This window comes from Suillus bovinus (assembly GCF_016758785.1).
Source record: "Suillus bovinus strain UH-Sbo-P2 chromosome Unknown EDB93scaffold_158, whole genome shotgun sequence".
Classification (NCBI taxonomy): Eukaryota; Fungi; Basidiomycota; class Agaricomycetes; order Boletales; family Suillaceae; genus Suillus; species Suillus bovinus.
Window position 1 is genome coordinate 17,611 of NW_024542214.1, and position 16,118 is coordinate 33,728.

Here is a 16,118-nt window from a genome sequence, read left to right on the forward strand (position 1 = left end):
TGTCAGTATGCTCGTGGGATCTGCAAGGATGTGGTTGACACACCTCTACCGCCCCTGCAGGCCATCAACCACATCATACCACTCATTGATGAGAGCCACACCTATCCTTGGTGTCAATCTAAGTCTCCTGAGGCATTGCAACCATTGTGGCGAAAGAAGTGCAATGACTACCTAAAATCCAGATGATGGGAATTCTACAGTGGTACTAATGTGGTTCTGATGATCATGATGTGCAAAGCCACCAAAGATGGTGAACTGTGGCTTCGCACCATGTTGGACACTAGACAGAGGAATAAGAACTCCCAGAAACTTGCCTCACCGTTGCCTGACATAGAGATCATCTTATGCAATGTCACGTCTCACCCATTCCAGTCCCTGCTTGATGGTAAGGATGCATACAAACAAATTAGGATAGTCCCAGAGGATGTACCTAAATCCTTATTTGCTACACCAGACGGAACGATGATCAGTCACATTATGCAAATAGGTGATTGTAATGCTGGAGCCACGTACCAGTTACTGATGAATCACATTTTTGGCCCATTCATCGGCATTTTCATGGATGTATACTTAAATGATATCATCGTCTACTCTGACAGTGCCAAAGACCACGTGACTCACATTAAGTGCATGATAGACACCTTGAGGGAAAATCATTTCTACCTTAGTGAACACAAGCTGCAATTCTTTAAGGACAAACTCACTATACTCGGGCATGTCATAGACCATAAGGGGATTTGCCTAGACCCACATAAGGTCGACAAAATCCTGCATTGGAAAACACCTACCTCAAAAGAACTGCTTATGCAGTTCATCGGATCAGTAGGCTACCTAGCCCCAGGGTGTGAAGGAGTTTGCATCCACATGCAGCACCTATCAAAAATAGCCACCAAGATGACCAAGTGGGAATGGACTGCCACTGACCAGCGTGTGTTTGACCTAGTCTGAGACTGTGTCAATTCTCATCGTGATGTCAAACGTAAGGCACTGGACTTCCCTCATGCCCTCAATGGTTCTAGTCCTATGAACCTTGTCACTGACGCCTCGTTCACTGGTGCCAGTGGCATCCTGTCTCAAGGTGACCTGGTACAGCACATCAGTGTGATTGTGTTCTGGTCTGGCAAGTTTAACTCTGCTCAACAGAATTATCCTGTGCATGAGCAGGAACTATTAGCGATCGTCAAATCCTTGAAGCAATTCCGACACTTACTCATTGGTGTCCCGTTCTGCATCTTCATGGACCATAAAGGCCTAGAGTGGCTGACCACTTGTCCCCATGCCAAGCACAATGGTTAGAATCATCGAGCGAGTTTAACTTCAGCATCACTTACCTTCCCTGGGTAGAGAACACCCTTGCAGATGCCTTGTCCCGCCTGTATAGCAATGAACCTAAAGGCATGGTTAGAGCCCCAAGTGAGTATGTCGGTGCTGAGGAAGATGACATACCTAGCAGCCTCCTCCTCAACTTTGTAACTGCCCCAGTCTACACCGGAACCCCCTTATTCCTTGAAGCTACAGAAAACTGACGGTCAGCACAACTGGCCAAGAAGCTAGTACACAGGCACAACATGGATGACACAAGGTTGCTCAAACATGGACCACAGCTTGCACAACACGAGGTCACTCAAACATGCCATCAGCATGGACCACAACTTGAACGACACAAGGTCGCTCAAACAGGCTGTCAGCAAAGACCACAATGTGAACGACACAAGGTCGCTCAAACATACCATCAGCAGCAACCCCACTGAAGTCCCTGGCGCTGTCGACCCACTGGTCAGCATCCAGGGAAGTGAGACCTGTACCACCCTGCCTACAGCAGTGACAGGTAACAGTGGCCCAGCTAGACTAAGTAAGTCACAAGGCACCACAAAACGGTCCAGTTCACAAGGAAGCAGCTCACCTAGCTCGCGCATAAAAAAAGTGACTCTAAAGTTGAGTAAACCCCCACCAGAATTACTGGAGGGTGGGTCAGTAGCCATGACAAACAACAAGCATGAAAAGGAGAAGACACAGAAGTTGTCAAACAAGCACCCACAGTCAACCAACATAGACTGTGACATCATAGACAAAAGGTCTGGGCAATCACCTGACCACATCAGTGCACCCGTTGAAATAAGCAGACCAAATGGGGACCCACAACACGCTGAATCCGAACACTGCACATTAAAGCCAGCCAACTCTCACCCTAAGCCTCCACCCACCATTCCCGAGATAATTAGCCTCAGGGATCTGAAACTCGAATTACGAGTTGGTAGTGGACCAGAACAGCAAAGACCCTTTCTTTGCAAAGGTAATAGAGCACCCTGGGAACTTCAAGAACTTTGAAGTGAGTAATGACCAGATATTTCTTAAGAGCGGCGAAAGACGGACACTGTGCATACCAGATATCAAGGTTGGACCAAGAAGAGCTAGAGAGATTGTTATATCTCACGCTCACTCAATCCTCGCCCACCTAGGCCCCTCAAAGATGCTTCTGTACCTTCGGGACAGTGTTTGGTGGAAGAGTATGGCAGCAGACATTCAGGCATTTTGTAAGTCATGCCCTACGTGCCAAGTTTCCAAAACTCCTAATCACCAACCTTACGGACTATGTTACAGCAGGCTATTCATTTTCCCCATCTTTGCCTCACCTTGGACACATGTTTCTACTTCTTGATTGCCATCTTACTTCTAGCATAACTCATATAGCACATGAGGACTCCATGAAGACTCCTATCTTTTCCCCTTTACCCTGTTCCCTTTCTTGTACTTACTAGAATGCTCTTCCCTTGGTCCGTGCACCCTTCTCTTATGTATATAAACCCTAGTTCCTTGACTTGTATTCCTTAACTTGAATCTACTCGGTTCTCGCTTCACTTGATTCTCTGAACAGGCCTGCGGGTGCCTCTTGAATCTGATCTCGCCAAGGTTCTACCCTTGGTCGTCTTGAACACTGTACTCTTGATCCTCTTTATTGAGGCAGTTACAGAGACTCCATCTGAGTTCATAACAGACTACTGGAAACATTAGAGGTACCATCATGCCCCTGGGAGACGGTAGGCATGGATTTTGTAGGACCACTACCAGAATCCAAGACACTTCATGGTGTGTTCAACATGATTATGGTAACCATTGACCATCTAATGTCTATGGTACACCTAGTGGCTACTAAGCAGACCTACCACACTAAGGACATAGCTGAGGTCATGTTCAACCTGGTCTATAAACACCACGGTATGCCTTCAAATATTGTCAGCAACCAGGATACTCTGTTCACCAGCATGTTCTGGCAATGCCTACACCAACTCACTCGTGTAGAACTTAGGATGTCCACCTCATTTCACCTGCAATCAGATGGTGTGACAGAACGAGCCAACCAGACAATAACCCAGATGCTCCGACAAATAGTCTCACCGAACCAATGCGACTGGGCAATCAAACTCCTGGAAATTGAGTTTGCTATCAATTCAGCATGCTCCGGAACCACTAAGTACCCTCTGTTTGTACTTAACTACGGTCACTTACCCCCTCCTTTCATCTGGAACACCAACTCTGAGTTCCCTGGAGTCCACGTGTTTGCTCAATGGATGAAAGATGCTATTATGAGTGCGCACAACTCGATAATTGCAGCATGGGTGAAGAACACTGCGACGGCTAACCAGAGATGGACAGAATCCCTGTTTGTAAAGGGGGATCTCATATACTTATCCACTGAGAACCTCTCCCTGCCTAAAGGTCAAGCAAGGGAACTAGCCCCAAAGTACATAGGCCCCTACTGGATCATAGATGACTACAGGAACAACTCGTTCTTGCTTGACCTGCCCTCGCATCTTAAGCAGCACGGCCTACACCCTGCATTTCATGCTAGCCTGCTTTGCCCTCACATGCCCAATGATGACAGATGATTCCCCAGGAGACGACTCGAACAAGCGCTGGATATTGGTCACCTAGAGGAATGGTCAGTGCTCAAAATCGCTGACCACCAAGGTACTGGAAGGGAAGCTCTCTTTGAGGTGGAGTACACCACCGGTGACAAGGTCTGGTTCCCATACCCCCAAGTCGCACGCCTGGAGGCACTAACCCAGTACTTAGAAGCCCTGGGGGTACCTGACATTAACTGCCTACCCAGGAGGTCTCTCGCAGCCTTACACAATATCCCCATTAGTACTGTCGACACCTATTCGGTGGCCCGGGACTCAGTCTTCGGTATAGCTAACCAAATGATCAAAAATTTCATGTCCAACCCTTGCTTAGTGGACCAGGATTTTCTGTTAAATAGACAGATGAACTCACTCTCTCCAGCATCTCCCACTTCCCCACCTCAGACCTATTCGATGTCCCAGACTATGTCGCACCCCTCCAATGACGACATGATCATCGATAGGCCATCCAGTGAGGACATTGGAGAGCCTGGAGAATGCCCCCACCCTCCCAGTGCTCAATGCTCTGGTCGAGGACATTAGTTTAGGGGAAGAGGAGGATGTCATTGCCCTCCCCAGCAGTGCGAGAATAACTCTGACGATATGAGCACTTTTATGTGATTCTTTTGTGCTGAAGCACAAGCTAGTAAGCACTTCAAAGGCCAGACCCATAACCCTGGTACTTACCATGGCATACTCTTAGAGAAACTAGCTATTTGGAAGGAGGCCCACGCCTTTGAGCAGTTACTCCATGCCACACGGTATAGGTACCATGAACCTCATCACTCATGAGGATGTAACTTAACCCTTGATCACCATGCCCCCTCTCATCGTTCCACCCACCAGAACAGATCTCCCTGCCCCGCTCATTACCCCAAGGCTCCAGCGCAGTACAAAGCACCTACGGCTCAAGCCTCTCAGCTTATTGCTGATGTTTCTTCCAATGCTGCTACCATCCTCACACCTGCAACTAAATCCGCTCCCCCAATTGTTGACTCTGGCCCTGATGTTGATGAGATCATCACTGGGGTGGAACAGCTCGACCTGGAGCACCTGTCTCGCATGCCAGATATCACCACCGAGGATGTCTTCGGTAGAGTGATCCTCCTTGGCTTATTCTTCTTCCAATTACTCATCCTGCTCATTCTATCAGCTGCCTTTGCCTCCGTAGGTTTCCCATGCAAGTGACCTCACGGAGAGCTCAAACCACCTAAAAAAAGTATTAGGCCCCCTTAGTAGTTGGCCTGGAGGGCATATGTAACGCTTGTCAAAAGCCATCATCAGTTAAATGATGATGGCAACCAATTTCCTCGACATCACAGTCATTTCTCCTTAGTTACCTTCATTCTCTTAGTTCTATGACATTCTTTGCCCTACAGTATTTAAGCTAGCAGTTTACTTAGTTGTAGGGCAGTTAATCTTATTCCCCCAAATATCACTTTAGTTCGACAAGTCACTCTGTCTGAATCTAAGTATATTCAAATTCTCGACTCTACTGTGTAAACATATCCAACTACGTTACAACAGTCCTCAACTACCAGAAGGATCCATGAATAATTGACAGCAGGGGAATCCAATAGATAAGAAAAAGGTTGTGGGAAAGTCAAAAAGTCCAAACATCGAAAATGTACTATGCACCAACAGTCCACCTATTATTCCCACATATCCCAGTTAGTAAAGTGGCCTCATGGTTGTTGAAGAACCACTTAATTAAGCCTAAAGGCATTCCTATGCAGCACTGGCGGACTTAGTGATGTGCTGGCCCGGCTTGGCCTGAAAGCCACGGCTTTGGCCTGGCTCAAGGTGGCTTTGGCTTTCAAAAATCTCAGGCCAGGCCATCAGCCAAAGCCATGGCCTGGCTTTGGCCTGAGCACGGCTCACTGAGCAAAAAGTCAATGAATACATTTGCAAACTAATCTAGACTAGTAATCTGACATTTCAGATACAGATATATCATCATCACTGTTGTTCTTGTCATCCAAAATGAATGTGTCCCAACCTGTTCATCATCTGTGACATCACCCTCCTTCTCCGAAATATTAGCTTCAGCGTCAGAGTCATTGAGTTCTTCTTCCACAAGTGATGATGGCCCAGCCTTGCAAAACACAAGATCATTGTGTAGTGAGCATTTAAGACTTTGGAGTGCTTCCACTATATCACCTTTGAGTTGATTGCATCGTTTACTGATGGTGATTCCACCTTGTGAAAATGCTCGTTCACTTGAGACAGACAATGTCATGATGGAGAGATAGTTGCGTGCGTGTGATGCCCACATCGGGTACCTCGGTGCATTGATCTTAAGCCACATTAACATTAGTAATGAGTTTTAGAGTAGCAATGATATACTCACACCCCACCACTGAATCGTGCTCATTCCAGCAGGTGGAACAGCCTCAATAGTCTCGAGATAGCTTAAGAACTCAGCTCTCCATGGTCTTGATGGTCTCCGACAGATGGGATGGCAGTGTTACTCAAGTCGTCGTCATCAGAGTCACTAAGGACTTCTCGGATAAGCTTCTTCAGAGCTCCTGCTTTACTTTTCCTAGTCATAGGCTCTGACGATGACGATGACGACATGGCTGCATTTAACTCAAAATGACATGCTTTGAACTTAAGATGAATTTGAATCAGATTGAAAAAAAATAAAGGTAGATGGCTAACCACACCCTCAGCACAGGAAAGAACATTGTCTTGGAGATGTTTAGGCCATTATTCTTGAAATATGACATTTTCGCAGTTGGATCAAGCACTGTAAGTTATGATCAAAGTTAGCACGAATCAATTCAATTATAGACCTGCACACACGCATGGCCAATACATATGCTGGTGTATTCATTGTCTTCTTGTAATATTCATCCACCTTCTCTGTTGCAGCTGTGAGTGCGGGTGCAAAGTGAGCATATTTTGCTCTTTCAGCACATGAAGACCAAGTCTTGTGCAGGGTTTCTAGTGCTGGAATGGCAAGATGTAAAGTCAAGCCCTTTTCAGATGAAAATGTGTCAGCGTACGAGAGAAGATATGCAAATCATCCAACATGCATCCATTCAGCGGCCGACAGCTGTAGGAAATCAATCTTGGTGCATTTTGTCAAATTATGCTCCTGTCGACCCATCTCGTATACAAATGTATCAACATGTTATACCAAACATTCAGATATAATGAGCACATAGTAGATATCAAGACCAAACTTACATCCTTATTTGTTTTAGCGTGGTTAAGCATTATGAATGTTGATGACCACCAAACTTTCATGTTGATCAAGAGTTGAGTGGGCCGAGACACTCCTGCCTTAATATGAACGTTCCTGTAGAGGTCCTTTCATTTTGCGGATGACCGTTGCTGAAGGGGTTCAAGATATGATACGGAGATAGTAGATACTTCAACATACCTTGATACAAATAGTACGGATGAGCCCAATTTTGTCACAATTGCCAATGTGTTGTGATGTGTTGGGTTCATGACCTTTCGGATCATGAGGGCTGTAATGGGGGCTTTACTGTATGTGCTGAGGAAGGTCTGTGTCACGAGGTTGATAATGTGAGCTAAGCAACTATGAAAACCATGGTTTAGCAGTAGAACTCATTAAGTAAATAACAACGATGACATACTTAATCCTTCGCTGGCGCCACGGAAACATTTTAGCGTATCTCACTTCATACACCCGTGCAAATTCTTCTAGTGTAGTCCCATTGTTCGAGGCATTATCACATGTGATGTGGCCAAGCTAAAGAGATATCAGAACAATGATGTGCTGTCATATAAATTGACCGACCTTTTGCGTGACACCAATCCAATCAAGAATCTTGAATAATGCACCACCAAGGTGTTTACCATTGTGAGCATTGTTCACCTTTGTGAATCCAAACAACGCATTCTGGCATTCCCACTGTCCTGGATTGTTTTCTTTGATCCAATGGCCAGTCATGGCAAAATATCCATCAGTGTTGCTGGCCTGCCATGCATCACATGTGATATTGATAGCCCCACTGACAGAAGCGCTCTGAGTATATCAGATCAGTCAATATCAGATGGTGTTGAGGATTGTACTTACATTAAGTTTCTTCTTGAGTCGAGCTAGATGGTTCTTGAACATTCTCATGATCTCTGCTTGAGTGGCTTTTTGACCCAGGATTTTGACACCTTGGGTTGCACGGGAGGCAACATCCACCATCTCCTTGAACCTTGGATGTTTGAGAGCCTGAATTGGCTTGTAGATAATTATCATTAGCATAGTGTAGTAGTAGTTTATGATACTATCATACCTGGTCTGTTGTGATGAGCCACTCAATTGCAGCTTTTCAAAACAACTAGTCAGAGTAAGGGATGACCCATTCTGAAATCTTGTGCTCTGTCACATGTGCATCAATGGTTTGCTGTGCTTGCCTGACCTTCTTTTTTTTAGCAGCAACATCACCAGGCAATTTTGACGTAAAGGAATTGGCCTTGGCCCATTTCCTATATTTCCCCGCAAATCGAGCTTCGGCATGTCGATGTAGTGTAGTTGGCTTGTTCACAATGATAAAGTCACCCCTGCAAGTAGAACATGTAAGGTTTATAATAACACAAAGGTGAGACAACATACATGCAAACTGTGCATTTATGATGCTTTTTCACTATTCCACTAGCACTGGTGTGCTCAAAAGGTTTACCAAAAAATCTATCAAGGTCATAGGTCTTGTCCTCTTGTGAGGGACCAGGGTCAGTAATTGGCTGGACATCAATATTGGCAAGAATTCTGTCCTCATCAACATCTTCTCGAACCATTACAGTGGCTTGACGGACCCATTGTGCTGTTTTCAAATGAGCAAAACAGATACATTAACAAAAGCAAAGGAACTCACATTTGGGATTTGTACAGGAATTTTCATGCTCATCATCACCATCTTCTGTTACAGTGGCTTGATGGACTTGTTTTTCTGTTTTCAAATTAACACAAATACATTTACAGATGTGAAGGAACTCACATTTTGGACAGGCATTTTCATGCTTGTTATCACTGTTTTCAATGTCAGTGTCAAAAATCCCTTCACTCCATACCCTTTTTCTGTTCTCGGGAGCAGGAAAATTTTTGGTTTGGTCAGCAGCAACTAGTTGGCATTCAGTGGCAAGTTTTGCAGCTTCAGCAGCACGGAAGTCGTTGATTGCTTTTGTTTGGGAAGGGAGGGCCGCCTTCTCTGAATGCTGGAGAAGTGCAGCTGTATGTTTTGTTTTGCGGACTGGGTGCGCAAAAATGCGAAGTTCATCTTCATTGTCTGTGTGGATTGTGCTGACCATCAGAGACTAGTACGAGGCAGGGACATAATATGGTGAAAAATATCAATTGGGGGTGCATGACACTGTAATGAGCAAGTACTTAGTAAACTAGGATACTACACACATAAAAAATTAGCGGATCATAGAAATAAAGATTTGAAATATAGACAAGCACGAGCCGATGTCAAAGTGTTGCTCACTTGTCCCACTTTTGGATGTGCTCGCACTCTGAGAATCACTCTCCCCTCATATCCATCTTGGATCCTTTGGCCTTCGACATGCTGGACTCTAGCACCAAAAATACACTCAGTGAGAGAGTTGCGAGGGAGTAGGGATTGACAGGCAAATGATTTGCTAACAAATAGTAACAATAAATATACCTATGACACAAAAGTTAGTTATAATGATTCACGGATATTGTGACTCACCAAGTTTTCTGATATGATAGTGATGTAGTCCAAAGGGGAGTTCCAAGAAACAAATTGGTAACTGTGCTGACTAAGTATGCAAAGCCATGGCCTGGGCCACCGGCTTTGGCTTTTCAGTACCTCAGGCCAGGCCAAAGCCATGGTCAGGCCATGATCCCCAGTAAAAACCCACTATGGTGTGGCACGATGAGAACAGGCATGATATGTTTTTTTTCTCACCTACGCAAAAAATCAGAGACAGACATATGACATTGGTAGGAATCACATATATTGCATGATGGGGCACGATCTCCTCCGACGACATGAGTTTTCTGTTCAATTTTCAAATAAAATCATATAACACCATATAATTTAGTACAGTAGAATACATGGATTGATATGACGGGAAACAACATGCTAAGACAGTGCTTGACATGAGTAGTACTAGGTATCGCGGCAGCATACAGGCAGGTGTAGGGCACGTAGCAGCTTGAACTGCATGGGTAAACCTGTGGGTGTGGGCAGTCGTACTCGCACCTGTACCCGTTTCCATGCGGATATCAACGGGTCACTGTAAAGAATATAGGAAACAATGTGTGTGTGAATCCATCAAAGATAGAGTGAAATATGGGGGAGCACTAAGTAGAGAGTCAGTGTTTGCTAAGAAGGCTCGGAAGACAAGATCATGCACCGTCTGAGAGCATGCCATGACCAGAGCAGAGCACCATCAGCATCCAGTAAGCAGTCCAAAAGATGAGAGCAAGGAGATGCACACTGACAGCCTTTGGTGAAGAAAAGATGACAGAGACCCTCCAATGACTCAGGTGGAACTGGCATGTGCCCATGTGTGCTCTTCGAACACATATACCCACCCTTTTGATTCCTGTTCAAAAAATCAAGCCTGTTTATGAATGATAACAATACTACTTACACGTATAGCCTTGGGAGACAAAAGAATTGGTGTGGGGAGGCTCCATAAAAAATGATGATAGTACAGAGGGAGACGACATTGTAGTAGTAAGAAGATAAGATGAAAATGACCAAGTTGTACAACTCAAATACAATGTTAATGATGATGTCATGCCACACCATCACACATTGTGTGAGAGTTCTGCAAATACAATGCAATGTGCATGCTGAAGATGAGGAATCTAAACTGTGGGGAAAGTTGGTGCTAAGCTAAGCAAGCACAGATAGAACCGGGTGTGAGTGAAATCGTTGTCCCAAGGGCAGCTAACTGAGTAAAGGAAACCTCTCTTTGTAAAAAAAGTGGGACACCAAACAACTAATAAAGTAATAGGGCTGAGTAATGCATGAAGCAGAAACAATGTAATATATGGAAGGCGAATGCGCGCGATGACACGTGAGTGCGAAAGGCGAAGGTCGAGGTGTGCGACGCGAAGGTAGCGCGCACAAGCAAAGGCAAGAGACAAGCAAGCGAGAGAAGCAAGAGAAAGACAAGACAACACAAGTGTTAACACCCCAACTAAGGTTGGCTGATGCTAAGATGGAGACTGTGAACCGAAGTGTGCGACTTTAAATAGTCACTTGCCAACAATGACTAAAATTCTTAGTATCTAGAGACACACAGAAAGTGGGCGGAAAATCGACCTTGAAAATAGAGTAAAGAGATAGTATATGTAAAGATGGCTAGGCGCATAGGTCTGATGTAGCAAGCCAAGTAAGCTAAATAAGTACACAAGATAGGTAATAGGGTCTCGGCTGCGCGTGTAGTGCTAGGCCAAGATTTAGCAATGAAAACAATTAGTCAAAATGGGAATATAGTAAGAACACGCACCAATGGACATCTGAGGACATGGGGAGGACAGATGGACAAGTATGCGGACGATGCTAACACAGATGCGCAGTGCATGCGAAGTGCGAGTGGCTGCACATGGAATCTGCAAAGTAAAATATATGAAGTGCTACTGTGCAAGATGTATCCTTGGGATTAGAGCTGGAGTGTGTAGGGAATGTGGGAGAATTTGAGGGAAGTGCCTGTGGAGACACGAGGCTCTACAACAGCAGGAGACCTTAAAATCTGACTGTCCCCAGTCAGCGCGCGCACACGTTCGTGCAAATGGACTTAGAGAAATTTCGACGAGAGGTGTCATGTGATTGCGGTCCATATTCCAAAAACAAAGCGCCGGCAATTGGCCTCGTGACCTCGGGAATCATCATGAATGCTGACATAATTGTGGTTAGCGCATTTAAAAGAGCACTACATGGCAACACGTTGTTCTATCATCTTTCGCATTAACCGTGATCATCCTTTTTTTTTATCATGTCAAACTTTGACTTATCTTTACTCGACCCTCCGCACTTGCCTTTGCCTGAGGCTCAGGCGCCTGTCGAGGCTGCACCGGCGCAGGAAATTCCTGAGCCTGTGCCTGTCGTTGAATCTGAGGATGACCGTGTACTCCACATCTGGAACGCGCTGTTGCCGTCGGTCTGGAGGACATTGAGTCGTGGCTCCGTGAGTGGGCGCATTTTGAGGTGAGTGGCACACATCTTCGCGTGTAATGTGTTTCATTGATTGATTGGACTCATCTTTAGGCCAATGTGCACGTCTGCATGCGCAACACGCTGAAGGCTGAGACATTGCTCCCCATCAGAGATGAGGAGAAGGAGGACTTGAGGGATTTGAATAAGTGGGTAGCAGTGGCGCGGAAGACGGTAAGCGGGTGGAAAGAAGTGGTGGAGGTGATCATGGCAGAAGCATGTGCAGCTCACACAGATAAGGAGAAAGGGGAGGGAAAGGAGAGGGAGGAGAACCCAGACATGAGTAAGCCTGTAGGTATTTTTCTTCCTTTTCTGTCGCATCTGGCTGACTCTTGATTTGCATTGACAGAAGGCTGGCAGGCGTATGTCGACCAGCCCCAAGACGCTCGACCCTCCTTGCGAGAACTGCGTCCAGTGCGGCGTAAAATGCTTGCAGGGCAAGAACGCACGCTGTGGTCCTTGTGAGTGCTCGCACAGAGCGTGCAACTTTGGTAAGTTGTCTTTCTGTTTTTAGCTTTCATGTTCTGATAATCGCTTATAGCTACCAAATGCAAGGCACCTGAGGCTGCTGGGCCTGCGCACAAAGTATGTTGCATGGCCGAAGAACGTGCGCCGATGGTAGAGCTGACCACGGCCGATGACGCCGACGACTCTGGCGAGTCTAAGGTTGAGGTCGTGGAGGTGCCGAAGAAAGCATGTCCTGTGCCCAGGCCGGTGAAGCCATTGCCTGAGCGCCCTGTCGCTGGGCCTTTGAGGGTTTGCGTGGATGATTTGGAGCTCGAGTGCCTGAGCGCTGACAACGAGCGTCTTTGGGTGGAGGTCGACAGGTTGCACACCTCACAGGAGGACTACGACCATTTCGTGTGGAACCTCAACTACCAGGCCCGCAAACACCAGCAAGAGCTCATCGCGATGAGCAATTGTCTCTACTTATTTTTGGATGAATGGAGGGTGATGGGGCAGGAGATGGATGACTTCATTGTGGGGCAGGAGCAGGCGCGGAAGTAGATAGACTCTTACTATACTCTTTTCTTTTTCTTCTCTGCGCGCCGCCTTTTCGCCTATACTGTACTCTGTGTCGCCTCATGCGCTTGCGCGCTGTACTATACTGTTTCTTTCCATGCTGTACAAATATAGTCGTTTCGTGTTGCACCTATTATGAGTCTGCATGATCTTCACCTAAGTCCTAGTCCGAGTCCATGTCCATGTCCAGAGAGTCCATTGGGCCTGGATTTAGATGAAATAGTACTTGTGAGTGAACATGGTATAGTTAGAATAAAAAGGAAGGATAATTAGCGATATACGTGTGATAGCACGAGCTTCACGCTCGACTTGTCTTCTTCATGTGACTGTCTGCATCTATTCCTGCTGTGAGTGATTATAGTGATCGGGTATAGTCTAAAAATGTGTGTGGCACGGCTTCGTGCATTCGAAAATAGAAGGTCTATGTGGATGGTTATGTGCACGCATGTCAATTAGGAGAACTTATCTGTATATACTGTTTTGGGTATTACGTGCGATGCGCGCAATATAATAGAGTCTGTGTTTGTGTTATGTTCAGTGAATGGGCGGATTATATGCGAGAGAGAAACTGAGATCGCCGGACGAAACCTGGGGTAAAACTGAGAGTAAATACTTCTAGCGGGACTGTGTTTTTGTGTTTTCTTTATTTTTGCGATGTCTTTGTTATTGTGATTGCGGAATGATATGTACAAGTGCGGGTGTCAAGAGTTTGAGGATGTGGGGGTGTGGATATGAGAGTACGCAATGAGCGAGCCTCTGTGCGCTATTTGTCTTGCACGTGCTCGGGTTTGTCTTCATTGGGTTCTATAGTTTCCTTAGCCTCTAAATGGTCTATACTTTTGTCATCTATTCCGATCATCTTCATCGGCTCCTTGAGAAACCGTCGACACCTTTGTACTTGGTCGCAGAAACATGAACGAGTTTGAATGAAAATAATAGAATGCCCGTGATCCATCAATTGATGGTTGCATTAGGTTGCAAATCCGGATTATTGATCATACCTTTGATATATTTCGCATCAACTTCGACGGTGAGATTCTTGACTCCAAAAATGAATACGCGAAGCACGCGAAATAGTCTGTAGAGTTCTAGCTTCGCTTGCGAGTATCGGCTTTCCACCTTGTTCAACACTATGCTGCCAAAACGATTAGGATATTGCTTGCCATCTGCGCCTACTTGCAGCAGAATAAACCCTGATTGCGATGTTGGACGTGTCAACGGCGAGGATGCCTTCATGCTCACTCTCATAATCGAGGCGGCAAAGAGAGGGAGACTCTAATGCTGAGTCCTTGAGCATCTGATATGATTCACGTTCTTCAGGTCTGAAGACAAACGGAACATCTTTCCTGGTAAGATTAGTTAGTGGGCACACTTTGCGTGCGAAATCGCGGATGAAAATGCAAAGAACACTGCAGGTTCCCAAGAAACCACGGACTTGCAATTGGTTAGTAGGTTCTGGCCAATCTTGTATCTTCTGGACCTTAGTGTCTTCGGGTACGCGACCCTCGAAGGTACACTTATGCCCAACGATGACTGCGCTTGGCATGGCGAGAATGAATTTTGTCGCGCTAACTGTAATGCTGCCGTTTTCGAGCTGCTGCAGGATGTGATGCATGACAGTTAGGTGTTCCCAGATGAAGCGACACATGCCGGGATTTTTGGGTATGGTCTCATAAGTACCGTCTGCAAGTTCATATCGCGTCTCGACGGATTTGACTCTTCATCTCTCTGAAACACAAGATGTGTGCCATTGAGCACTTGCAACCTTGAGACCTCTTCTTGTGTAATGGGGAAGACCTGGATAGACTCCAGGGCAGGGTGTGGTGTGGTTGAGTCCAGCTCCAGTATCAGAGCTGCGAGCACATTTGTGGTGTCAACTAGCAATAGATGACACAGTTCTGGTATAGAAACGAGAGGCCTAAATGCATTTATGGGTGCAACAACCCTGTGCAGCAACAACCACTGCAGTTTAGGAAATGGCACAGAGCTTCTGGGTATGGCTAAGGGGTGCTCACTGAAGCCAGTTGCACAGTAGTTCAGGAGATGTTTGGTGTTCCCCACTGAACCACAACTGGGGAGTGGGTGGAGGGTAAGTAGATCCTCAATCGAAAGTGTGACAAGGTTTGGGGCATCGAGGCGACTGAGCAGCACCTCCGTATAAGCCATATCGCTGAATCCGAAGTGAAATTCCTTGATATTGGGAAGTGATATGGCATCGTTGTGTTCAAATAAACTAAAAAGGATGGGCCCAGAGTCCATGATTACAAGCCTTTGCAGCAGGGGACACACTTTCAGGATTGCTTCAAACAGACCAAACTTTGGTCTGAGTCCTACATCGTGGTTGGAAAGCTCCAGTGACTAAATGCAGTGACCCACACTGAGAGTACAAAGAAAACCTGCCCAGTTTAATGGAACACCGGATATATCCATGTGTCGCAGTTTTGGGAGGGGGTGAGATGGTGCAGGGACTTGTGTGAGGATGTCTTGATCAGATGTGCCAGTCAAGGTGGCAAAAGGAAGACTATTGAGCTCTAGAGGCGGAAGGTATGGTTGATAATGAGCTCTGTAGTAGTCATTGGATCACTTAAACTTCAGAAACTCGAGGCATGGAGCCCCTGAATTATCTCCAGTTGCAGTGCGCATGCTAAGAACTCGAAGAGTGGAGAAGAGCAGCTTCAAAGTATCGCTGATGACTTCCAGCAAGTGTCATCATTGATTCTGGGGGCAGAATTATTGTCTGGTATTTGCCTGGAGCCATGACCAGCATGATAATGGTCTGTCATCTATTGGCATTCATTGTGTATTTCATCTCATCCGGGTGTATCCAGACAGATATGCATTGTGCTACAAACTCCATGGGCAATTTACTGAACAATAGCATCATGACCAGCAAGCCTACTGAATGGCGGACTCACAAGTTCAATTTCTATCCAAGTTTGGATGAGAAGATCACCCCCGGTTGCATCAATATATCTCCGGCTTGGTTTCAGCAAGGAAGAGAGGTACATCCTGTTCATATGAATTCAGGTTA

General features: G+C 45.9%; 2 protein-coding genes across 2 annotated transcripts; one reads left to right on the top strand and one right to left on the bottom strand.

Moving 5' to 3' along the window:
- Nucleotides 1-11,846: 11,846 nt before the first annotated feature.
- Nucleotides 11,847-13,072, top strand: EDB93DRAFT_1257148 (uncharacterized protein; the record flags this gene model as incomplete). Its single annotated transcript, XM_041454067.1, has 4 exons — nucleotides 11,847-12,038; nucleotides 12,119-12,355; nucleotides 12,414-12,555; nucleotides 12,606-13,072. The coding sequence occupies 4 exons, from the start codon at nucleotides 11,847-11,849 to the stop codon at nucleotides 13,070-13,072; spliced, it is 1,038 nt and encodes a 345-aa protein (XP_041300932.1).
- Nucleotides 13,073-14,707: 1,635 nt separating this feature from the next.
- On the bottom strand, nucleotides 14,708-15,445 carry EDB93DRAFT_1096639 (uncharacterized protein; the record flags this gene model as incomplete). The annotated part of the gene is made up of 1 exon (XM_041446808.1): nucleotides 14,708-15,445. A coding segment is annotated over one exon (738 nt), but the record flags the coding sequence as incomplete, so codon positions are not given.
- Nucleotides 15,446-16,118: the final 673 nt, after the last annotated feature.